General features: G+C 42.0%; 1 protein-coding gene across 1 annotated transcript in view; it reads left to right on the plus strand.

The window, feature by feature from the left end:
• The window catches only part of ap3b1a (adaptor related protein complex 3 subunit beta 1a), a 229,608-nt gene that overhangs the window by 16,546 nt on the left and 186,191 nt on the right, over positions 1-26,871 (plus strand). Inside the window, exons 2-6 of the mRNA XM_078396753.1 lie at positions 2,994-3,069; positions 6,267-6,341; positions 9,068-9,163; positions 10,261-10,421; positions 13,040-13,106. Of these exons, the coding sequence (XP_078252879.1) occupies positions 2,994-3,069; positions 6,267-6,341; positions 9,068-9,163; positions 10,261-10,421; positions 13,040-13,106 (475 nt within the window). The remainder of the gene's footprint in view (positions 1-2,993; positions 3,070-6,266; positions 6,342-9,067; positions 9,164-10,260; positions 10,422-13,039; positions 13,107-26,871) is intronic.

The raw sequence follows: 26,871 nt of genomic DNA on the forward strand, positions 1-26,871 counted from the left end.
AGATGTTCATGTCTTTGAATATAAAGGATAACATTGGTGTTTTATTGCTGTTCATTTTAACTCTGGAAGTGCTCACAAGACTCAAAGCTGCCATACTTCAGTCTCGTATTAGCTTCTTGAATCAGTAGGTTTATTGTGCTGTGACTGAGCACACCTCAAAGTTCGAATTGCTTCACTCCGCCGTCACACCCTGTTGATTGAATGAAACCAAAAGATTCATCTAAATATATTCAACCTAAAACATTACGTTTCCCTTTTCGCAATGTTGGCCGAATGTTTCCAACATGTTTTGTTTTAAACTTTTCATTTATTGTCGACCTGAGACCCTTTGCTGGGCAGAGTGGTGAATATCTGCCAAATTTCCTATCCTGCCATTTTTGGAAAGCCATTGTTGTGTGCATAATTTTCAGGAAGGCGTTTGGCGCTGGATATGACTAAGTAGTCTGTAAATGTTTGCGGTTCACACCTACATATACTCAATTTATTGTGTTCGTGGGTGGAGCTTTATCAAAAAAATTAATTGAAATGACCCAGGCTTGGATTATTCCTTCAACCTTGTATTTCAGAAGTTGAAAGCATCGTCATTATATTGACTTATTCCACTGCCCATGCATTGAAGTTATAGATAACTCTGTTTTCTTTGTCGATTGAAGCCTGTATCAACATCATTTGGATTTTGCCTCGGGTAAGAGTCAATCTGGCATAATTGCTAACCCAAAGTACAGCTGAGAAAGGACAAATTCTACTTCAATTGGACTGGGATCAAAATTGCTCCTTTGGAATGTCTTTGACAGGGTCTGTAGAAGAATTCCTCGGACTTTGATCAACAATAATAAAATTCATTTCAGGAATTTATTATTGATGCTCAAAGATCTTTTGATATTTATTTAATAACTAGTTTTTAATCAGCTAATTGAATAAATAGTGCACAAAAGGTTAGTAATTTACTTTTACATTTTATTTATAATTATCCATCGTCTGCACACCCATGCTTCTATTGGATTAGCTGTTTGATTAGCAACTAAAGTGATAGCCTTATGAAGTATTTCTTTCCTAGCTATTGTTCGTTCAGAAAGCATACGACTGAATTGTGTTAGTTTTACAAATGCAGCTCGGCAATTAAAGTATAACTCCTGGTTTTTCTAAGACAGACACCTACGAATGCATGGAAAATAATTGTCTCCTTCATCTGTTAACTTAAAGGTTTTATAAGGAATTGTTTTAAACTGGCAAGGAAAGGAAACGGTAGATAATCGGGAATTACATCTAAATCACTGGGTATTTTTGAAAACACTCAAGATTGGGTTATAAACCAAATTGAGTTTGTAACTCTATACTTCCGCAGAAAATCCTATTGAGTGATTTGCGAGTCTCCACCCTATGTGTATTAGTTTTTAAATATCCTTGTCCATTAGTTATTTCAAACTCTTAGAATAGGACTGGAAGAGATGTTTGTGACTCGGGTCATAAACTTGAGTGTGGGAGTGAATGTTGTAATAAAGTTTGAGTGAAGTCATCCATTCGGAATGTTTATTGGTGGCTTGTCTGTCAGGTGACTTTTAAGAATGCCATAGTACTGTACAAACCTGTCGTAAACCCAGCAGAAACTGGCATTTGATTAAAAACCTAGAGGTTACTCTAACTTGGAAACCAATTTGATGGCTGCAGTGAAAAATGTATTGGTGGTCGCAGATAGTCTACAGCTAACATTGAGAACAGAGGAGACTGTAGAAGAAAGGGGGCTGACTGATAGTACCAACGGAAGTGAACGACAATTGATTGGGTATGTATCCACAGTTGCTACTACTGTGATTGCATTACTGTTAATGACTTAGGGTTTCCTATAGGTTGCTGTTTTGTTTTCGGTGAAATGTGTCCACAATTTGCACAGCATTTCAAGGAGTTTTGAGTGCAAATCTATGATCGGTATGTATCAAATTCCAATAACATTGTGGTAATTTGTTCTAGAAGCCAGCTGGTCATGCCTCAACAATACAATGAATTAACTCCTCATGGTGATTTCATCACTTGAACTTGTTTGGAGAATTATGAGGGAGCTCAAAAGTTTGATTCTTTTGGGTACATGGAAACCAATGGTTCAATAGTGTTTAATCACGTATGCAACTGCACAGTGAAATTCTTTTTGCATATTTACACAAGCAGATGCTGCCATGTTTTGGCGCCATTTCCAAAGTCTGGTCTGCCCGCTGCTCTGCTAATGGAGCGGTTTCCGATCCTGGCAAGCCCCAGGCTGCTGCAGGGCCTTCCTCAATCGCCCTCGACCGATTCGGCCTGCAAACTGATATCCCTCTCCTTGCCCAGCCATCTTTGTCCCATGGCTGCCTCCTGCTGCCGACCTTGAAGGCATTACCCTGGTTCACCCTCCTAATGGCTCACTCCTCGTGTCTGACATCTCCAGTGACTCCCTCCTGGTCCCATCATCTTTCACGCCTTTGGCAGGGTTACAGGTTCCGCTGTCCGCTGAGCCTTTCTGCCGAGCAACAAACCTTCGGGTCTTCCCATCTGGAAATACCTTTAAAAGTATGTGGGTGCAAAGATTGTAATACAATCTGAAGTGGTAAAAAAAATAAAAATTATCTTAACAGAATAATAAAGTGAGGTAGAGCTGAGAAGAACAAGTGGCAGCACCTCTGGTAAGATGCTGTGAATAGAGTGATCGGTTTATTACATTAACCAGTGGAAGATATAAAACAGGTATTAAATGTGAACCGGTGCAGGTGGTTACAGTTGCAAGCCATGTCAATTTTGAAGGCTATTTGCCTGGTTGACAAATTTTGCATCTCCATTTTTTTATCATGTCAGTTACTTGAAAGCATAATTTATTGCAAAGTTTCATTTAATGTGCACTTACTGTGTAGTTTTCATTGCTATGCCTCCGAATGTGTTTGAATATTTTGTCTATAAAACATGGCAAACTATGGAAAAGTGCTGGATTTGCTCCTTTTCCTGATTTTATTTATTTTTCTTTTCAGGAATGAAGATCTGCATCAGATGCTGGAGAGCAACAAGGATTCACTTAAACTGGAGGCCATGAAGAGGATTGTTGCGGTATATAATATTTAAACTCTAGACCAAGTGGACCCGTTGGGCCCAAACCTCTCCTCCATTAGCGTAGCACCCTCCCTTCCCCCCCCCCCCTTCCCCCTCCCCCCTCCTCTTAAATTGTTGCTCTATCACATACTGTTTTGGCTGTAGTTCAGGAACAAACAAACAAGAGTTTTAGTATAATGTAGATTAGTAACAAGTAACCAAAATCTATCGGGGTGGAGGCGAATGGACATGTTAAATGTGTTGAGTGTAGTCAACATATGAATTGAAGATTAGTATTTTTACTGCACCATGCAGTAATTGATAATACAAGAGACAAGAAATAGGCCTTTCCAGAATTTTGTCTGTTTAATGTTGCTCTAATTCAATGGGCTCCAAACTGTTGGATACAAGACCTCTGAAAGGAATGTGTAATGGCGGATTCGCAACATTGTGGGTATTGTTGGGAGGTGGTTGGAGAGAGGATTGTGGAGAAGAGGGGAATGGCAGGACATACTGCAGCAGATAATACTGTGTTTAAATGGTAAGAAAAGTTATATTATGATATAAGTTAAAAATGCTGGTAAAGGGAAAAGTAAGATAAAATTGTTGCCTCATAAAAACTTTCAGTCAGCAGCAATTTCGAAATCAGATTATTTAATTGTGAAGGAATTATGAAGACAGAATTTGGAAATATTCTGATGATGTTTTTCCAGGTTCGGAGAGGTTGCTGTACAGCAGTAATAATTCATTCAATGTTTTTTCAGCACTGTCAGTACATGTTCACTTTCACGTGAAATAACTGATTCTCTGACTACACTTCAAAATATTGCAGCGTATCAATTATCGCAAACCCCTTTGGATTTCTCAGGGTAACAATGCAAGTCTGCATGCCAAGATTTGTCGTCAGTTTTACAGAATTATGGCATCTAACCTTGATAGCTTTATTATAACAAATGTAGACTGGGTCATATTGAAAAAAGAAAAGCTGTGTCGGGTCTATAATTCAAAATTTGATGAAAGTTGTGTGAACTCAATGATGAATCATGTATTGTAATTATGTTTAATGCTTTAGCAATGAAAATGCTGTTATGAAAATAACAGCAATGAAAATGCTGTTACACCAACCCCAAGTCTCAACATGAGATGTGAAAGGAATATCATAATTTGTAGATGCAGGAAGGAAGTGCAGATGCTGGTATAAACCGAAGATAAACACACAGCAGCTGGAGTGACTCAGCGGGTCAGGCAACATCTTTGGAGAAAAGAAATGGGTGACGTTTCAGGTCGAGACCCTTCAACCTGTTCAGACTACTTCAGTCTGAAGAAGGGTCTCAACCCGCAATGTTACATTCCTTTTCTTCATAATTTGTAGGATTTAATTAGACATTGGATATCATAAAATTGGAGAAATGGTTGCTATATTTAAATTTGCTTCAAACATACAGCAAGCAAACAGGTACTGTTTCAGCTAAGCTTTCTGTAAATAGAATATAATTTATATAACTTGAACATGCTAATCTTGAATAATGAGATTGAGATTAGGTGAGTGGTTCGGACATTAATTCACCCATCTAATTGTTTTAATCTGTGGTGTTCCCAAGTTCTTTTAATATGTCTGATGATAATCATGCGTTTTCTTGACACTAGAATTTGTGTGAGGACATATAAAACTTTAAGATTATTGTTAATTTCTCCATTATCAAAAGCTTCAGTAATTTGTTCTAAAAATTTCATACATAATCGACCTATCCAAACTTGGTAGTCTTTTATTAATTTTGGATAAAAAGTTAACATATCTGAGAGCACGGACATTCATATTGTTAGTAACCTGATCCCAAATTAAAGATGAAGTCTGAAGAAGGGTCTCGACCCGAAACGTCACCCATTCCTTCTCTCCAGTAATGCTGCCTGTCTCGCTGAGTTACTCCCAACATTTTGTGTCTACCCTATAGATGAAGGCAGGCAAAAGATGTAGATGAAAAAGAGAGCATGTTGGGCTTGATAGTGAGTGCACAGTAAAATAAAGTGAAGTTTGAAGGAAATGGGCAGCCCTTATTAAAATAATTAGAAACCTTCCATTCATAATAGCAAAGGAATCTTCACTCCCCTCTTCCTGTTCTGGATCTTTTAACTAGAAGCAGAATCATGTGGGCCCACAAAGATGAAAAAATAAGATGTGGATAAAGGAGGATTTTCAGGAAAAGTAGACATTGAGAGGTGTAGCATTTCAAATGTATAAGCTGCCATTTGAGTTTCCTCAAGCAAATGATTATAGCTTAATTGAGAAGTTCACACAGGTGGGAAATTAGAGTATGATGAAAGATCTGGGATGGGAAGGGGGGAGGAGATTCATTTGCTGTTATGGATGGAAAGTTAACGATTTTTAAGAAGGGTTGAAGGCTGTGGATTTGCAGCCAAACATTGGGTGGTGGAAACGAACTGAAGGACACGTACAAAGGGATAAATAATATTGGAGAGATTGAGGGTAAACAGGTGATAATGGAGATAGGCCATTGAGAGGCTGGCACTTCATAGTCATACAGCTTGGATACAGGCCCTTTGGCCCTACTTGCCCACACCGTTGAGTGGCTCTTGGGAAGTTGTATTGTGCAAGGGAAAAGGTGAATCTGCTGTGCCACTTTCCTTTATAAAAGGATAAAGGATTTGAAGAAATTTCCACCCTCCTTGGCATGATAAAACTGAGATGCTTCCCTGTTCTGCAAAACAAATCACTGGGATTTAAAAACCATGATGATGTTGAGGTGCAGACAAGCATCAACTTAGTTTTTGCTTGTCGTTCTTAATTTTGCTTTACTATTTGCAGGCTTCCAGTTTTCACGTCTGGTTGAATTTGGTACCCATGGTACTATCCCCCCCCCCAGCCAGGCAATGCAGGCAATAAAGGGTACTCTGGAAGCAAGTACTCCAGCCTAACATTTAAGATGAAATGCAATGGGGAGTTAAAGGTGGAATTATCTTTTATTTAACCATGTATTTATAAATTGAGTCTCAGCATTATTGTCCTTCCATCTCCTTTTTAAATCACCGGGAATCAGCTACGGCCAAAAGGTTGTTTAAAGCTTGCATGGTTTTCTGTTAACTTAAACCAAAGCCATTTACATATTTAAATGGATTAGCGTGCCTTTTAGACATTGTGTAATTAATGCAGAAGAGTACATCTTGCTTTGAAATGCAGACTATTCTTCATGTTGCAGATGATTGCGAAAGGAAAAAATACTTCCGAATTGTTTCCCGCTGTGGTAAAGAATGTGGCCAGTAAAAACATCGAGGTATGTTCCATTGACTATGTACAAAAGCCTTTCTCTTTCCTCATGATATTATAAAATAGACGGTCGAACACAACACATGTAAATGGATGTAATGCCAGTGCCTTGTTGTGAACTTTTAATACAAAGAAAATGACCTTTATTAAAAATTGTTCCATCAAAGGTCAGACCGTATGGTTTATTTCTATTTAAATAATACATTCTGGGATCAATCTCTTTTTATCCTCAGTTGGGTTAGTAATAGAATTCTCATTTTGTTGAATCAAATCTGATTTTCTGCAACGTGTGATTGTGGTTGAAATTATGTAGATTTTTTTATTTGAGGATGTGGTATTCAGTCATAAGATGAGAATAGAAGATGATGCAAAAATAACGCATTAATGAATCATCAGCATACAGTTTTTTAAAAAATCGAAGATTTGAGCAGAATGTCACGGAGTTTGATGCACTAGAATTGATGGATTAATTAAATTGCTTGCTTAGGACGGTCTCCCCGAGTTCTTAAAGCCGAACACAATGGTGTTATGATTAACATCACATCAGGAAGCGTAACAGCATGGAGCGAAATAACACTTAGTCTCGGAGTATAGTCACGTCATCCAGCATGTTCGTGTTTCTGGTCACACATTGTTTTTTTGGAGCAAGACGGCTAGTGCTGTGGACTTGCAGTCAGATTATGTGGGTCTCTCATGGCTAACATTGATTTTATCTAATCTAAACCTGGGCGAGAGCAAATTTACTATTTTACAACCTTCAATGATTTAATATTGGCAGTTGTATAAAAAAACATTGCAAACATTTTTGTATTTTGAAAATCCTTTTTGTTCAAAAATCATAAATCTAGATATCGGTATTTTAATTACTGAATTTAATATTCTCATGTTGGACTGGAGACTACTATCAAATTCTTTTAGATTGAAACAGTAAAACCAAAACTTCAGGTTTCGATATGACTGATTTCAGTTTGATTACCACCAAAATCAATTTTACCTCCACTGCATTTTTCAATATTTTTCTTTCTAAGATTTGTTCTATTCTCCCTGCACACTGTTGTCTTTTATCATATCATATATCATCATATATATACAGCCGGAAACAGGCCTTTTCGGCCCACCAAGTCCGTGCCGCCCAGCGATCCCCGTACATTAACACTATCCTACACCCACTAGGGACAATTTTTACATTTACCCAGCCAATTAACCTACATACCTGTACGTCTTTGGAGTGTGGGAGGAAACCGAAGATCTCGGAGAAAACCCACGCAGGTCACGGGGAGAACGTACAAACTCCTTACAGTGCAGCACCCGTAGTCAGGATCGAACCTGAGTCTCCGGCGCTGCATTCGCTGTAAAGCAGCAACTCTACCGCTGCGCTACCGTGCCGCCCAAGATGGCATTTTATTGATAAGATGGCAGTTGCTCAACTGTGAACCTCTGCCAATGCATTGGCTTACCAGGTGGCAAGTGGAAGTGACAAAAGTTTGTGTGATTTGACCTCTTCAGCTTGGTGTTGTTTCTCCAGAGAGGAGCAAGACCTGAGCCACAGTTTTATTTATTTTTCTTTAAAAAGAAGGCAGTCCTGGTAGTTCGGCAGTTCAGGCAGCAACTCTCGAGTACATGGATAGGTGACGTTTTGGGTCACGGCCCTTCTTCAGACTTTAGTTTTATCGATTTTGAATTTCGATGAATATTGCGCTACCTGGGCTTGCTCACCCACTCATCCATGTAATGAAGAGCTGGATGGGGGAACTGATCCATCACATTAAACAGACATTTGGAGAGGCAGAGTTGGCTTCGAGCAGCGAATAGGGTCTGGTTATATGAAATCCCCTGACTTTTTTTAAACAGATTTAAATGTTACAAATATTCAGTACTCCTAAAATGGTTTGAAGAGAGAGGTATTTATCCACTTTTTCTCTGAATTGGTAACCCCATCAACGTGTTCTAATTATCATGAACGGGTTAGCTGTTCAATGCCAGTCCTTCCTAGTGAAGGTGAGAGCAGTTTTCGTTATGCATCTGGACCATCTTTGCAGCTTAGTATGTGTGTTCTGGGGTAGAAAGTGGAACAAGTGGGAAGCAAAACCAGTGACCTTAGCGTTTCCAGCGTTGGACCATAAGAAATGGCTGCTATTGCAGATTGGATGCTGGAATGCAGCTTTAACAATGGAAGAGAATTGAACTGAGCTCATGACTTTGAAAATAATTGCCATGGGAACGAAGGAGAGCAATCTCCAGAGTTCAGAAAATCATGAGGGTAGAACATGAGGTGGGGTGACCGCAGATTACATCAGTTCAGTTGAGCTGGTAATGGAGAAACATGGCATAGTAAGCAGCTGTATGATTATTTTTTTAAATAAAAACAAAAAATTATGGAAACTCTAATTAGGACAGAAAGCTTCCATAAAAAGGAACAATTAACATTTCAGGTTGGTGAACATCAGATGAATTCATCCTCCTTTGATGCCTTGTTGATCATCAAAGCATCAACACTCTCTTCTTGCAGATGCAGCCTCACCTGTGGAATGGTGCCTTTTTTTCCCTGTATTTATTTTGGATTTCAAGCATCTCAAAATTTTGATTTCCAAATATTGTTTTTATTTGGCAGTGAATTTCAATATGATTGTCGTTAATTTGATCTTTCGTGAAATCCACTTCATTTGGAATCTGTCAAGTTGCTCTTGATGGATCAATTCACTCAAACAAGTGTTCTCTTTTAATCTTTTGCAGCTAAAGAAATTGGTATATGTTTTCCTTGTACGTTATGCAGAGGAGCAACAAGATCTGGCCTTGTTGTCAATCAGCACCTTTCAGCGTGCATTGAAGGTCAGTGTTGCCAAAGGCCTGGGAGTAGTGTTCATGAAACATTGATTCAAATTAAACTTGCCAAGTAATTTGAATTTTGAAAATAACTTTCCTTTTCTAATTGCATTTATGACATCATTAGTTTTTTCTGAATTTAGCTTTGTTTTCTTTTGTATAATAATATCTTTCCTCTTCAATTTCACACAAACTACCCTTCTGTGGCGGCTCCCAAGGGTCGGGCCATACCACTACCGACCCCTCGGCACGGGAATGGACCAGTCCAGGGGGGCGGTCCGGTACTAGAGATATAAGGACAAGGTTTTGGGCGCGAAGCCATTCCGGCAGACTCGACCCGTCTGATAACCGACTATTAAAACCTTAACGCCCCCAAAATACCTGGCTCCTTGCCTTTATTTCGGGCCTCTACCGACGCGCCACACTTCGAGTAAAAAGGTTGCCTCTCAGGTCCCTCTTAAATCTATTGCCTCTCATCTTGAGACTATGACCTCTACGTTGTGAGGGAGGTGGGGGGGGGTAAAAGAGGAATTACAATTTGCCATTCCTCAGCTCTTAGCTGATCAGGACTCCTGACACCTTCTTTATTCTTCAGCATCCCTGGAGAACATGGATAGGTGACGTTTTGGGTCAGGACCTTTCTTCTACTGATTTTTGCAGTAGAGTAGTTAAAATGTAGAAATACCGAACTGCATGTGCCGATTTACCAAGGAAAGACGCAAAATGCTGAAGTAACTCTGCGGGTTGTGCAACGTCCCTGAAGTAGAGTCGATGAAGAAGGGTCCTGACCCAAAATGTCACCTATCCGTGTTCTCCAGGGACGCTGACTGACCCAGCATTTTGTGTATTTTCTTGGTAAACCAGCATTTGCAGTTCCTTGTTTCTACATCTATGGCATGTGGCAAAGCTTGTGATGCGATTTGCAGAATCTAAGCAGTGAGTGAGCCTGATCTAGGTCATCGGCATGTGTCTCTCCAATGCTTACGGGCTGACATAAAAATACCAATCGGTGGTGAAAGGTTGTTGTCATCAATCTACAAGGAAGCCCTGTAGATATGGGAGTAGAAAATATTCTTCAGCTAACCGTTTATTCTTTATCCTAGGACCCTAACCAGTTGATTCGGGCAAGTGCTTTGCGAGTTCTGTCCAGTATCAGAGTATCGATCATTGTTCCAATAATGATGCTGTCCATTAAGGAAGCTGCTAGTGACCTTTCTCCATATGTCCGGAAAACTGCTGCCCATGCTATTCAGAAACTCTACAGGTAGGTATAGTTTTTAATGAATTGTATTTGAATTTGATCAGATTGTACTTTCTTTGTTTGTTATTGGTCATTTCAAGATTCTGGTGATGGAATATTCCAGTTGCTTGGCGGGATATGGAAAAAATCGCACTGCCTTTTCCGAGACATACCGTTCAAAGTTGCCTAGAACTACAAAATTTGCACTCAGTCTGCCAAGCCCTGTTGGATCTCCCTGCATTTTAACTCCCCTTCCCACTCCCAAATCGACCTTTCTGTACTAGGCCGCCTACATTACTAGTGCGAGGCCACACACAGACTGGAGGAACAGCACCTCGTGTTTCATTTGGGTAGCTTACAACCCAATGGTATCAACATTGAATTCTTCAATTTTAGCTAAAGCCCCTGTCCCAGTTTGGCGATTTTTTTTTTGTAGGCGACTACAGGCGACTAGGCTGTCGTCGCCGGGGTGTCGCGGGCATGGTGATGAGTAGTCTCCAAAGAGTCGTAACGTTTTTCTGGTCGCCGCTGGATTTTGTGAAGGCTTGCAAATTTTCGGCGACTGTTGGTTTGATGCCAATGAGCGTAGCTTGACGTCTCCTGATGTGGGCGCTGTCGTAGGTTGTCGCCAGGTGACGTAGGTTGTCGCCGGTGCTGACTTCGGCGAATTCCAAGTGTGGACTTGATCTGATCATCCATCAGTGTAATGTGTCCATAAATGATGTTAGGTTTTGTATATTTTTGCACATATTCTGCTTAAAGTTTGAATTTTAAAGTTTGAAGTTTATTGAAAATTATTGAAGTTCATTACAATATTTTTGTACGTACTGTTGTATGTTCTTATTAACCTTTAAAAAAAATTGTTTGAATATCAATAAAGAAATTCTTGACATTTTGATGGAAAATTGACGTATGAAATTATTGTATTTCAGAGTAGTTTCTCATGGCATCACTTTCAAATAGTCATGATGCAGAATGATTGGAAACCCTACCATACACCGCCTTTTATAGGGAAAGTGGGTGAAACGTGAATTGTCTTCTGTCGTCAGGGTCATAGCTTGTCGTAGCTTGTCGCGGGTGAACGTAGGTTGACTTTGGTTGTTGTAGGTTGTTGCCTCTGTGGTGGTAAGTTGTCGTAGGTTGGTGTAGGTGCGGTCGTAGGTGGACGTTCTACTTGCGACGATTGGGTCGCCGGTTTTCGGTAGCTTGATGTCGACTAGGTGGTAGGTTGTTGTAGGTCGCCGGTTTTTAGGCGACCTGCTTCGACTGCATCGAAGTCACGTGTGGCTGCGCCTAACGGCTGCGGCTCTCTGGCAGTATGTTTGTCTTTTTTCCCTTTTTTTTTTGTTTGTGTCGGTGTTGGGATGGTTTTTGTTTCTGTTTTTGGCTGTGTATGTGGGGGGGGGGGGGGGGTGGGGGAAACCTTTCTTTTATTAGGTCTCTTCCCCGGGGCGCAGCTCGGCCGCTGGGCCTTCCATCGCCCGTGGGGCCTTCCATCGCCCAGCGCGGCTCGGCCGCTGGACTTAACATCGACGGCGCGGCTCGGCCGCGGGACCTAACAGTGCCTGGCGCGGCTCGGCCGCGGGGCCTTCCATCGCCCGGGACGGTTCAGCGCTCGGTGCGGCTCGGCCGCGGGGCCTTCCATCGCCCGGCGCTGCTTGGCCGCTGGACTTGACATCGCCGGCTCGTCCGCGGGACTTAACATCGCCGGCGTGGCTCGGCCGCGGGACGTTTCAGTGCCCGGTGCGGCTCGGCCACGGGACTTAGCAGCGCCCGGTGCGGCTCGGCCGCGGGGCCTTCCATCCCCTTGCGGGGGCTGTGCGTGTCGGTCGCCTCGGTAGGGGTCGAGCTGCCTGTCTGTGGGTGCGGGGGGATGAGAGTGGAAGTTTTGTTGCCTTCCATCACAGTGAGGGGGTGTTTGGAGTCACTGTGATGGATGTTTGTGTTGGGATTATGCTGTGTTTTGTGACTGCTGAAATTTCGTTCGGTATTTATACCGAATGACAATAAAGCTCTGTTATTCCTGTTATTATTCCTGTTATGACAGTCGCCGGCAGTCGCCTTAAAAGCCTAACTGGGACAGGGCCTTTACTAACCGACAACACCCATCTCTTCTCTGTGGCCCACTTGGATGGCTCCTTTCCCTTTTTCCCTGACCCCATCCCTTTCGATACGATACAATTGAACTTTATTTATCCCAGTAGGGAAATCTTTCTCCAACAGTTATAAAACACAAGATACATGAAACATGAAATGAATGTGAAGAGTGGAAAGTCCAGGATTGGCGATGTGCAAAAATTAGGGAGGGAGAGGGGGGGAAAAGGGGAGTCGGTCTACCCCACGACAGAAGGGGGAGGAGTTGTACAGTTTGATAGCCACAGGGGGAAAAAGGATCTCCTGTGGTGTTCTGTGCTGGATCTTGGTGAAACCAGTCTGTTGCTGAAGGTGCTCCTCAGGTTGACCTGTGTGTCTTGGAGGGGGTGAGCTGAACGCTAGTTGACACCGTCAGAACAACAAGTCATGGCCTTGCATATTCTTGCTCACAGAATTAAATTTAGTGCTTTGGTTCACCTGCAGTAATCAAAGTTAAAATTCGAAGATTTACTGTTAATGCGTATTTTTACTTTTGTTCATACCTGCAGTCTGGATCCAGAGCAGAAAGAACCTTTAGTGGAGGTAATTGAAAAACTACTGAAAGACAAAAGTACGGTGAGTGCTCATTTACTTTGCCGGATTGTTTTAGTGTTGGATGATGTTGAGGAATATTCAAGCCAAGACATGTGACCTATTTTGAAAACAATAACGTAAGGAAAAAAAGCATGTCCAGACCATGTCCTTTACAATACAATACAATACAATACAATACAATACAATATATCTTTATTGTCATTGTACCCAGGGGTACAACGAGATTGGGAATGCGCCTCCCATACGATGCCTACAGCTATGCAGGAAGGAACCGCAGATGCTGGATACACCGAAGATAAACAAAATGCTGGAGTAACTCAGCCGGTCAGGCAGCATCTCTGGGGGAAAAAGGAATAGGTGATGTTTAGACTGTGAGGGTTGCCTGGCCTGCTGAGTTGCTCCAGCATATTGTGTCTTATCTTTGGTCCATTTTGGCTGCCCCACTGTTGGTTGATCTGATCTTCGGCCTCAATTCCAATTTCTTCTGATATCGCCTAACATTTTATAACCCCAAATAATTATCCATATTAATCTTAAATATGACAACTTAATATTAAGAGAATGCAAAGATTTGCAGTCCCCTGAGAGGAAAGAATTATACTCATTTCAGTTTTAAGTGGTTGCCTCTGTTGGTAAGATTGTACCCGTAGCTCTTGATTGTCTGACCAGGACACCATCTCCACAGCACCTACTTTGCAAAAGCTCCCTTGGAATCTTGTTGTCAGCTTGTTCTGTCTACATCTGATCTAAATACACTGAAAATTACGTGGCTTTTGGGATTTACTTTAGTATTATAAAAGATATTTTACAGCTCAACTGCATCCAAAAAGGTTTGGTTATAAATATGTAGGTTAATTGACTGGGTAAATGTAAAAATTGTCCCTAGTGTGTGTAGGATAGTGTTAGTGTGCGGGGATCACTGGGCGGTGTGGACTTGGTGGGCCGAAGGGCCTGTTTCCGCGCTGTATCTGAAATATGAAAAAAATAAAATAAAATAAAGGCTAAGATGTTTAAGTCTTTACTTTTAGACTATAGGCATACAGCATGGAAGCAGTCCCCACAACCCACAGCGTTCGCACCGACCTGTGATTATTAGCACTACCCTATTCAATCCTATTGATGATTGACAATTTTACCGAAACCAATTAAACTCCAAAGCTGTACATCTTTGGAATGTGAGAGATAACCGGAGCACCCAGAAAAATCCACATGGTCACAGGGAGAACGTACGAACACCGTACAGACAGCACTCGTAGTCTGTGAACTGTGAGGAAGATGGTATGAGGTTGCAGGGTGACTTGGACAGGTTGTGTGAGTGGGCGGATGCATGGCAGATGCAGTTTAATGTGGATAAATGTGAGGTTATCCACTTTGGTGGTAAGAATAGGAAGACAGATTATTATCAGAATAGTGTCAAGTTAGGAAAATTGGATGTACAACTAGATCTGGGTGACTTGTGTATCAGTCACTGAAAGGAAGCATGCTGTTACAGCAGGCAGTGAAGAAAGCCAATGGAATGTTGGCCTTCATAACAAGAGGAGTTGATTATAGGAGCAAAGAGGTCCTTCTGCAGTTGTACAGGGCCCTAGTGAGACCGCACCTGAAGTGCTGTGTGCAGTTTTGGTCTACAAATTTGAGGAAGGATATTCATGCTATTGAGGGCGTGCAGCGTAGGTTCACTAGGTTAATTCCCGGATTGGCGGGACTGTCGTATGTTGAAAGACTGGAGAGACTAGGCTTGTATACACTGGAATTTAGAAGGTTGAGAGGGGATCTTTTTGAAACATAGAAGATTATTAAGAGATTGGACACGTTAGCGGCAGGAAACATGTTCCCAATGTTGTCCAGAACTAGGGGCCACACCTGGAGTATTGTGTGCAGTTTTGGTCTCCTAACCTGAGGAAAGACGTTCTTGCCTTAGAGGGAGTACAGAGAAGGTTCACCAGATTGATCCCTGGGATGGCGGGACTTACATATGAGGAAAGACTAGATAGACTGGGCTTGTACTCGCTGGAATTTAGAAGACTGAGGGGGGATCTTATAGAAACATATAAAATTCTTAAGGGGTTGGAGAGGCTAGATGCGGGAAGATTGTTCCCGATGTTGGGGGAGTCCAGAACTAGGGGTCACAGCTTAAGGATAAGGGGGAAGTCTTTTAGGACCGAGATGAGAAAACATTTCTTCACACAGAGAGTGGTGAGTCTGTGGAATTCTCTGCCACAGAAGGTAGTTGAGGCCAGTTCATTGGCTATATTTAAGAGGGAGTTAGATGTGGCCCTTTTTGCTAGAGGGATCAGGGGGTATGGAGAGAAGGCAGGTACAGGCTACTGAGCTGAATGATCAGCCATGATCATATTGAATGGCGGTGCAGGCTCAAAGGGCCGAATGGCCTACTCCTGCACCTATTTTCTATGTTTCTATGTTAAGAATAAGGGGTAGGCCATATAGAACGGAGATGAGGAAAAACTTTTTCACTCAGAGAGTTGTAAATCAGTGGAATTCTCTGCCTCTGAAGGCAGTGGAGGCCAATTCTCTGGATGCTTTCAAGAGAGAGCTAGATAGAGCTCTTAAAGATAGCGGAGTCTGGGGAGAAGGCAGGAACGGGGTACTGATTGTGAATGATCAGCCATGATCGCATTGAATGGTGGTGCTGTCTCAAAGGGCCGAATGGCCTACTCCTGCACCTATTGTCTATTGTCTACTGTTTATTGTAGTCAGGATCGCACCTGGGTCTCTGATGCTGTAAGGCAGCAACTCTACCACTGTGCCGCCCAAGTCTTTAGACATTTGATATCCATGAGTGAATAAAGACTACTTTGATGCAGCAAAGTGACTTTATTTTGCTCAAGACATATTTTTCAAATTATTTCAATTAATGATGTCCTTTTTAAAGGATGCATAGACAATTTTTAAGCAAAAGATGTAGTCTTTGTATCTCAATAATGAGATGACTGTCCACATATTATCCATCAGCCTCCTGCAGGTATTTGTGGGGTACAGCTTCTGTGGGTATCCTTGATTATCAATACAATTGATTTCAAAGTGAAACAATGGCAAGTGGCTAATAAAATAACTAATTGGCAAAACAGGCAAAAATATACAAATAAATCATTAACTTATGCTGTTTAGATGGTAGCTCCAAACTATTTCACACCCAGTAGTGTTCAAGGTCTTGCATCTGTACCTGTTGCAGTCCTGATTCATTATATCCATGTGAATTGTGATCATAGGGTAGTAATAGTCACAATTACCCTGAGTGATTTCTGTCAGTTCTACAGATACTGGACATCAATTGCAGTGATCATGGTTGGCTGAGAAGATACGGCTCGAGTATAAGGCCTGCCTTGGTCACTAAAATTGTTTAATTAATTCAATTAAGGGAATACCAAATAACTAATAAAATTACATTTTCTAACCAGTCTTTGGAGTTTCAGTTCAACAAGCAATCCATGGGGTAATTTATTTAGCTATATTAAGAATTCAGAATATGCACAACTGCATAGATTTTTGCTGAAGTCTTTCCTAATTTGAATTTTAATTCCTGCTCTATTATGCATAGCTGTCATAATTAACAGAATTGAACGGGTATATTGTGAACTATGGTTGAAATGTTGATCGTTCCATTGTCAAAGCAAAACGGGAAGGAAGGTATTAGATTAGTTTCTAATCGTTATCTCCCAGTAGTAACCTGAGCACACCTCTAGGAGGAGACATTATTCTACACTTGCAGCTTTTATTCTTTTATGTTTTTCCTTGATCTACTTTGTCGGAAGCAGGAGATATCTGAACTTCTGTGTTCTTCCCTAAAATAAATTACTTGTTGGTTTTATTGCCTTTTATTCCATCATGCTCTGCCTATTTTGTCTCCCTACCCAGTTTGCTTGGTAGGACATGGGTAATTTGCTTCCATTTCCATTGTGACACTGGTATAGTTGGAAGAAAGTGATTTATTTTGTTACTTTTTCATGTTCCCTGCCTCCTTATGGACAAGGGATTGAGAGGAAAAGTCGGATATCCTTCCCCTTTCAGTGGCTGTGGCAAGGGAGCTGATAATGTTTTGGTCTCTTATCCAACCCTGATTTTATTTCATGGAACACAAAGTCCTGGAGGAACTCAACGGGGCAGGCACCATCTGTGGAGGACATGGATAGGCGATGTTTCACGTCGGGACTCTTAGACTGATTGTAGATAGGGAGAGAAAGCTGGAAAAGAGGTGGGAACGGAGCAAAGTCTGGTATGTGATAGGTGAATAGACACAAAATACTGGAGTAATTCAGCGGGACAGGCAGCATCTCTGGGGAGAAGGAATGGGCGACGTTTCAGGTCGGGACCCTTCAGATTGAGGGTCAAGGGAGAGGGAGACTAGAGATATGGAAAGGTAAGGTGTGAAAATGACTGCCGAGGTGCCAAAAACAAGCATAGAATTCGAGGTCGTTTTTAGTTTGATTTAAGTTTTTGTATGAGCTTGGTTACCCAAACAGATAATTTCTAAAATATGTGAATTTTCGTGGAACAAATAGATTTTATAGATGAAGTTGGGTATTTACTTTGTCTGAAATACTTGGTTAATTGCAAGAGTAATATTGACTAGCCTTGAATTCTCTCTTTGCATGGAAGCAACTAAAGGTTTATTGACTGTCGTAATCCAAGGAGATGCATCTGTCCCCTACCTTTTGGGTATAATTCAATTAAATGATTTGAAATTGCAATTTCTCAATATTGAGCTCTAGTGAATGTCCGTAACATGAAAGTTGTAAATTCAAATTGTTAAAAATCTTTGTATAGTTCTGTTTGATTCAGAGTTGCTAGTTGGCAATTCTGTTGCAAAATTGATTAGCAAAGCCAACGTTTAGACTGCTGTGCTGCTATAGGCAACTTTTATTGTTAAAAAAAATGATTCAAGTTTAAAAAATAATGCTCATGCATGATTTTTATCTCTTCAATTTTCTGATGCTATATTTCTTCTGAATCTTGGAGGGCAAACAGGCAATTAATGGCTAGGTGAACCTTGGCAACATTTCCCATCATTTACTAGAATGATTGTCTAAGTTTGGAGGAACTTTGTACTTGAGTTGAATTCTCTAATTTAAGTAACTTCTACCTAGACTCTCCTACCACCCTTCTTCTGCCCACAGTCTGCCACATTGTATCCCTCTTGAGATCACACTTTCCTTAGCCGACAATAAGTTCATAGGTGATAGGAGCAGAATTAGGCCATTCGCCCCATCTAGTCTACTCCGCCATTCAATCATGGCTGATCTATCTCTCCCTCCTAACCCTATTGTCTTGCCTGCTCCCCGTAATCCCTGTCACAATGGGCCTCCCAGGGCACGGCCCTGCCTGAGCTCATTTGTTGGCTGTCCCTGACTGTTCCTGGTCTTTTCTTGCCTCCAGTTCTTCAACCCCATCCCCTACTTTCAGTCGGAAATAGGGTCCCGACCCAAAATGTCACCCATCATTTTTCTTCAGAGATGCTGCCTGACCTGCTGAGTTACGCCAGCACTTTGTGTCTATCTTTTCTATACTTTATAATAGTTTGATTTCGTAGCTCACTAGGTAAATCTGACCTTTTTTGTTCATTTTTATGCTCTGCAGCAATGGAAACAGAATAGTCCCTTCTTCTTTAACTCATTTCACAACTTTTTTTGTGTGTTTACGGTTCTCTTCTTCACTCATCCCCATTCTGTGAGGTACTTGGTTGGCTTTGACTTTTGAATGGCAATGCCTGAGGAAGCACACTTGTGTGCTACTTGAAATATATATAATTGTCAAAGCATTTGTCGTGTCTTGAAGATGGATATCTATTGCGTCTATCTTCAGATGACTGTTGGAGAGTGTTACAAGAGGTTTCTGTCCTTTTAACTAGCAGACAGATGCTATTAATATAGTGTAAAAAAACTGGAGAGGGACAAAAGCTGTTGGGTCCACTGGGTTTGTCCCTCAAGAAATTCAACTTGTTCAGCCTTGCATTCAACTGCAACTTGAAGCTCCTTTTTATATCACGGTCTTGCTTGGTAAATCATTGGAAATGCCTGTCACCTTAGTCAGTATTTCATCTCTCAAATCTGTTTTAAATATACACTTTGAAGTTAAATCCATTTTTTCTCTATGTACCATGTAGGAAATCGTTAAAATTACTTTTTTTTCCTGTAGACTTTTGAATGCAAGTTGCAAAAATCTTTACTTCGTTCTCTCGCTTTCTCTTACTTGTGGATGTAAGTGGATTATTTTGGACACTGCTCTGTATCAAACTATTACCATTTTTTCAATGCTCCATGAATCATTTTATAGGAAAATAACTGCAGATGCTGGTACAAATCGAAGGTATTTATTCACAAAATGCTGGAGTAACTCAGCGAGTCAGGCAGCATCTCAGGAGAGAAGGAATGGGTGACGTTTCGGGTCGAGACCCTTCTTCAGACTGATTTTATTGTTTTCTTCAATACTAAATTGATGACAAGTGCAGAGTTTTGTCTTTGTCCTTAAGTATCCGCCCATCCACGTTTACTGGTCTCCAGTAAATATCACAGATGCAGAACAGACCTCACAAATGAATTATGAGGAAATCATTTGAAGAAATCTTAAATATGCAAAAAAAAACTCTTGAATAAATAAAAATGTTCTTCTATGTGACAAAGTCACAAATAGTCGAATGATGTGCAGCGCCATTTAATGTTGGGTAATGATTCTTCAGCAGCCTGGGGAAGAGGAACAAAACTTCAGTCCAGATCCCGTTGCACATAGCTTTTATTTTGTAAGGTTCCTTCGTGGTTTGAATCAGTGAATTGTCTGTTTTGTTCGAAGGTTTCCACAAATAATAATGTTTCATTAAATTGTAAGTTATTTGACATGCAGTTAAAATTCTCATTTACCTTGTTGGTAATTTGATCAATCTGTGTCATTCAATTACTGATGATCGTCCATTGGTTGAAGAAGTTCTGAAGCTAAACCAGTGAAATAAACTTAAATCTTTAATTATTAGAAGGTTGTGTTTTTTTTCCAACCCTGGCAGAGCAGACAAAGCCATTTAACAGTGCTGCTGTTATTCTTGTATTAATGGGCTTTGACAGTGAAAGTCCAAACTAACCTGACATTTTAAAGTAGTTTAATGTAACCTATTTTCTTTAGTTTGAGCTACCTGACAGTGTAATTTTCATCTGTCTTTGTAAACTGTTGTTTCAACACTAAATGTGTGCCTGTTGAACAACACATCAGTTACTATGCAAATCTACAGGCTATTGAAGAGTACAAGTTTATTTTGGGTCTAGAAATAAAATCAGTCTTTGCATCCTTTGTGTCCAAAGTAAATCAGATGCTCAAAGAAGGATGGAGTGGTTATTGCAGATTCTTTTTTGAAATTTCATTTATTTTATTTTCTCCCTTCTACTAATGTCATTTCTGAAATGAGGATAAGTGCAGTGATTCTCATCCCATGCTTTGGATAGCATTGCATGGACAATGTTCAATTGCCTTGTATGATGGACCAGTATGTTCCAAGCTCTGTTGTTCCCACACTTCTGTAATAGGTCATGTTACTAAATAGCACTGACTAATGCTAATTTTAACACCTTGGTATTCATGTTAAGAAAGAGCTAGCAGTTGTTCTTATTCTTTTACCAGACTCTTCATCTAGGTTTTGCAATCTATCTATCTAAAACTCAGATCTTGTATATATATTTTATATATACATATATATTTTATTTTTATATATATATATATATATATATATCTGAGATTTAGAAATTCTGTTGTGGACATGTGGACCTGCAGCCAAAACGGTAAACCATAGCGCCACAATTTTAGCGCCACTTTAATCACCACTCTCCTGGCGACTGCTTATTTAAATTGGTCTTGTATTTTTTAAGTTAGAGAGATTTTAAAGTTTAAAACTTTCATTTCTAAACACATTTCTCAAAGTGCTGTGCGTATGACGTCACCATAGGGCACGCACGGCCTCTCTCTTCACTCGCACAAACAAGATGGACGCCGTTAGCGGTGCCATCCGCCCGCAATCACGGGCTCCCCACTCCCCTCTCCTCTCTCTTCTCCTCTCTCCCCACACTCTCCCCACTCTCCCACACCCGGGGGACATTCCGAGCAGGAGGGAGATGGTCGGACTGATGGTCCACTCATCCTTCCCTTCCATCCCTTTAACCCACGGCGTCCTCGGGTCCCCGCTATCGCCTGGGCTCAGCATGCTGCACCATTACCGCACACACGCTGCAGCGGGCAGCTTCTTCTCCTCCTCCTTCAGCGGCCACTTCCACCGATGGTGGCGTCGACGAGGGCCGCTGCCACCGACGGCCCCGTTGTGACTTCAGAAAGATGGCGGCCGCTCTCCTCCTCCTCCTCCTCCTCCTCCTCACGCTCCGCCATGTTGTGCGCGCCTCCCGCCGCGCCACCGGCCTCGCGTAGTCCCAGCCCACAGCCGCGCTATCCGCCTCGAGTAGTCCCAGCCCCCGCTGCCCTGCCACGCTAACCGTCTCCCCCCTTCTGCGGGTCTACACTCAAATCTTGTAACAAGGAAATGCAGATACTAGTTTACAATTAAAAGACGCAGTGCTGGAGTAACTCAGGGTCAGGTAGTGGTCAGGCAGTGAGTCAAATATAGTCCTTTCCATGTAGAAACAAAGAACTGTAGATGCTGGCAGCAGATGCGGCAGAGAGGGAGAAATTGAGAATAGGGAATGGCATCTTTGCAAGAAACAGAGTGGGAAGAAGTGTATCCAAATAACTTTGGGAGTCGGTAGGTTTTTAAAGACATCTGTCGATAGTCTGTCTGCTGTGATGGAGGAAAAATTCTGCTTTCCTGCCAATCTTCACCGAATCCAAGTTACCCAATGCTCTGGTTAACCTGCACCTATTATGATTTTTAAAAAATAAGCTTCATAAATCTTTTTTAAACTTTTCCCCTCTGATTTTATAGCAATGTCCTCTAGTTCTTGACAAAGGCTATCTACCTTATGTATACTCCTCATACTTTTATGCGCTTCTATCAGGTCTTTCCCCAGCCTTCAATGCTTCAGAGAAAACAATCCAAGTTTGTCCACATAGCTAATATGCTGCAAAATCCAGGCCACGTGATGCTGAACCTATTCTGCGCCTTCTAAAGCCTCTGTATCCTCCTGGTCATGTGGTGACCAGAACTCCACCAACGCTCCAAAGGTGGCTCAACCAACATTTAATATTGCTGCAATATGACTTCCCCATTCTTGTAATCAACGCCCGACCGATGAAAGCAAGTGTGCTCTCCGCTGTTTTTCCACCCTTTCTAGTTGTGTTGCCACTTTCAAGGAGCTATGGAAGTGTACCACAACATCCCTGTGCATGTTTCATGCTCTGAAGGGCCCTGCCGTTTACTGTATAGTTTATTCTTACATTTGACTTCCCAAAGTGCAATATCTCACACTTACCTGGATTAAATTCTGTCTGCCACTTCTCTGCCCATGTTTCCAACTGGTCTATATCCTGCTGAATCCTTCAACAACCTTTCAACAACCTTATTTGACAACTGAGGTCCCAACACTTACTCTTGTGGAACAGACCTCTGGTTAGAATAATATTCCTCCACCACTACCTCCCTTCTATGACCAAACTAATTTTGAATACTAGCTACCAAATTTCCATGGGTCCCATTTGACGTAATCTTCTGATCTAAACATTACGCCACACTACAATATATAGTGACTTAATCTTCTCCCATGAGGTACCTTCTGAAGATCCGTGGACCTGTTGAATACTCTCCTGCGGGCACGGCAGCACTCCATGCAAACCTATCCTGCAGGCGCGGCAACCCCCGTTGGGTGCATGCTTCCCGCGGGCCCAGCAATCCTCCCCCAACTGACTATCCGTGGACCCGTTGCTGGCCGGGGAGTGTTCCCTGGGGCCATGGGTGGACGTGGGGGAGAGGAAAGGCGAGGCAGCCACTCACCTCGGCCCCGTGGTACCCTCGCTGCAGCCAGAGCGAGCCGTGGACCCAAAGCCTCTCCTGTATTGGTCTAGCACCCTCACCCCCCCCCCCACTCAATCCCCCTTATCCCCCCCTCCTCCTTACCCACTCCCCCCCCACCCCTACTCCCCCCACCCCTACTCCCCCCCACCCCTACTCCCCCCCACCCCTACTCCCCCCCACCCCTACTCCCCCCCACCCCTACTCCCCCCCACCCCTACTCCCCCCCTCCCCTACTCCCCCCCTCCCCTACCCCCACTTTCCCTCGCCTCCCCCACTCCCCTCGCCTCCCCCCACCACCCCATCCCGCAACACCCACTCTCCCACACCCCCACTCGCCCCCCACGCCCCCACCCCCACCCCCACTCGCCCCCTACCGATCCGTAGACCCGTTGGCGGCGTTAGCCACTTACCTGTGCCTTGTGAGTGAAGCACTGACCGCCGGCCAGCGATGGGGAACGTAGTGCTGCGGCAGGAGATGCGCACAAGATGGTGGAGCGGGAGGAGGTGGAGAAGGAGAGCGGCCGCCATTTTTGTGGAGTCGTCGATGACGCCGTCGTTTGAACCGGACGCTGGAGGAGACGCGGGGGAGGAGGAGAAGAAACTGTCTGCTCGTGGTTGTATTCCAGTGATGGTGTGGGGCGCAGGGGGCCCTGGCAGGAGTCGAGACTCGACAACACCGTCGGTTGAAGCGGGCGCTGGAGGAGACGGAGGGGAAGGATGAGACGACGGGGTTGGCGACCATCTTCCTCCTGCTCGGAATCTTCCCCGGTGCGGGCGAGGGGGGAGAGGAAAGGGGAGAGGGAGCCACTGATCCTGGCCCCGCTCCTCCGGTGGGTGGGGGGGGGGGGGGGGGGGGGGGGGGAGCGCCATTAAAGTCGTGCGGGTCCCATTGTGACGTCACAAGCTGAAGACCTTTAAGAAATTAGTTTGAAAGGTAATTTTTAAACTTTAAAATCTCTCTAACCTTAAAAGCTTAAGACCAATTTAAATTTAACTTTTCATGAATAGTTGCCAGGATAATGGTGATTAAGGTGGTGCTAAAATTGTGGCGCTAAAATTGTGGCGCTATCGTTTACCATTTTGGCTGTAGTCCTACAACCAAATCTCAGATATATATACACAAAATCAGAGTTTTAGTAACATAGATATAGATAGATCTATAGATTTAGTATGTGGGGCTTGTTCTGCTCAATATTTTGCTCGCAGCGGGAGCATTTGACTTGTGAATTATCTCAACCAGCAATTCCTCAAATTTGACAATCTATGTTCAACGACAAATTTGGGTGGTGGGCTACTCGGCATAATCCTAGATACTGTTTGCAATACTTTGTATCTCAGCCAATCCAAAATAGGTACCTCCCTTACATCTTACATGCCACACAGCAAACATTTGGATTCCACCTGAAATATGAATACATTTCCACCTTGCGAGTCCACGGCTGCCTTTTAACCATTGAACATGACATTATTAAAAATTAAAATGAAAATGTTTGAAAAATGCATGTGTGAAGAACAGCTACTCAGTAGCTTGATACAAACATTTAGAAATGCATTGTCATTTTACAGCCATCTGTAAACCTTTCCAATCTTTTGGTATATTGAAGGCAAATTTATTGCTGTTCATAAAATATGTCTCGATTACATTTTAAACCTTTTTATTCAGATTGTATTAAATGAGGGACCAAAATAAATTGATTTATATTTTGTTTCAATTGGAAATTAATCTTGCATTAATCTTCTTATTGATTAAAAGCCTGCCACGGATAAAAAAAAATATCATTTTGAAGTAATACAAAATAAACAAAGTGACAATTGCAAATGTGAAAAGCAAATGGAAGTTTCAGATTTTAGTACTCCCTCTAAAGTGTCCACATGCATGTTTGTGTGTAGTGTGTTAGTTTAACATTTGCTGATTCAGTCCGATATTTGTTAAGCCATAGTTCATGAACATTGATTTGGTTGTAACACTACACTGTTGTGAAAAAAAATACGGTGAGTTTGTGCAGATGTTTCATTGTGATAGATCTATTATCCAGCTATTACAAGATAAATGACTGATCTTTCCAGTTTTCCATGCCTGCAGAAAATTGAAATAAGAAGGGAATATCATTTGGGCTGTATGATTAGGGCAGGTGGGATGGCCATTAATTTAGGAGAAGGGAACGTTGGCAGAAAGGGCTGACTTGTACTCTATTATCAATCACATCACACCACTCTTCTCCTGATGACCTAGCACACTCAGGTTTGTGAAGCGCTAATTAGAATTCATGACAAAATAGATGCAAGGAAACGTTTTGTACCCTTCATAATTTTATAGGAAATTTATTGTTATTAGAGGAACCATTTGCTTCGTGTGATTTTTCCATTACCAGCTTGTCAACTAGCATAGATAATCTGGAGAAAATATGAACTCCATAGATTGGGTGTCACTTTTGTTGATGGTGCATGTAGTTTACCTAGGAGCCCAGCTAATGGCTGAAGTTCTTCGCAACAGCACAGAAAATCAGCTGTCCCCGGGAGAAGAAAAATGAACCATGTTTATTGGGTTAATGCCAAAAAGCTAGAAATGAAAAATTGCAATTTCAATTTGATAAGCATACTGCTGATTTCGTTAGGAGTGAAATTTGTTCCTTCTAAAAAGCCATTGTGTTCCCAGTGAGAGAGAAATTAAAATTCTTTTTATCTGTGCATCCATGTGATGCTTGTGGTTTCCACAGTATGAATGATTGCTGCCTGAGGAAAAGTTGACAGGTTAAAATTGCACGATATCAGATTTTTTTTTAAAGAAAAAGTCACTCCCTTGGCCAAGATAGGCTGGCTTTCAAATCTGCCAACAATTAACTGCTCTATATATCGTAGTGTGGTGTAATGTTAAAGATCAGTAATGTAGATATGCATTTAAAATTCAACCACCTCCTCAGGACTATCCCAATTTCACAATATTAAAGTTGGGATAGTACAATTTGGCAATGCTCTTCCTCTACAAGCCTACCCATTCAACATGTGCTTTGTTGTAGTGGAAGCACTGTGTTTAGAAAACTAAGGGATGGAGTGTGTTTACATGCGATAAGAGCGTGCAGCCAGTGTAAATAACTCTTTCCTGCACTTCTGCGTTGGTCAAAGAATATATTTGAAAATTTCAAGGTGTGTAACATTTATTAGTATTTGTTGAATTCCACTCAAAAGAAAATCCTGCAGCCACAATTTTACATTTGTACCATTTAGACATAGTTAATGCAAAAATCCTCTCTTAAAACATATATAACATTGTCTTATTAACCTAGCAAAATGCGATGCAACAATATATCTTGCAAGACTTGGGTAATTTAAAAATGGATGCAAGACTTCCCGAGGTTACAGCAGGTCTGAGTTCCTGTGAACTGTTTGTAACTAGGACAATTCGCAAATCAGAAATGTGGCAGCAAACTGGGTTCCCGGGTGGCAGAAGAGGTCAAGGAAAGAGCGTTCACATTGTTTCCGGATCTGTTTCCACCGATCTTTCCACCACCAGACACAAGAAGTGCAAGGCGCCATTGTCTGCAGAAGTGTGTTCAGCTCTGGCTGAACAATTTCTAATCTTGTAACATAACATAACATAACATAACATAACAAAACTTTATTGTCACTCGGCACAACACCGAACGAAATTTCAGCAGTCACAGCAAAAAAAGAAAAGAACACAAGACACACGACCCCAACACAAACATCCATCACAGTGACTCCAAACACCCCCTCACTGTGATGGAGGCAACAAAACTTCCCCTCTCCTCCCCCTGCACCCACGGACAGACAGCTCGACCCCTACCGAGGCAACCGACACGCACAGCCCCCGCA

The sequence above is a fragment of the Rhinoraja longicauda genome, chromosome 3 (assembly GCF_053455715.1).
Source record: "Rhinoraja longicauda isolate Sanriku21f chromosome 3, sRhiLon1.1, whole genome shotgun sequence".
NCBI classification, from domain to species: Eukaryota; Metazoa; Chordata; class Chondrichthyes; order Rajiformes; family Arhynchobatidae; genus Rhinoraja; species Rhinoraja longicauda.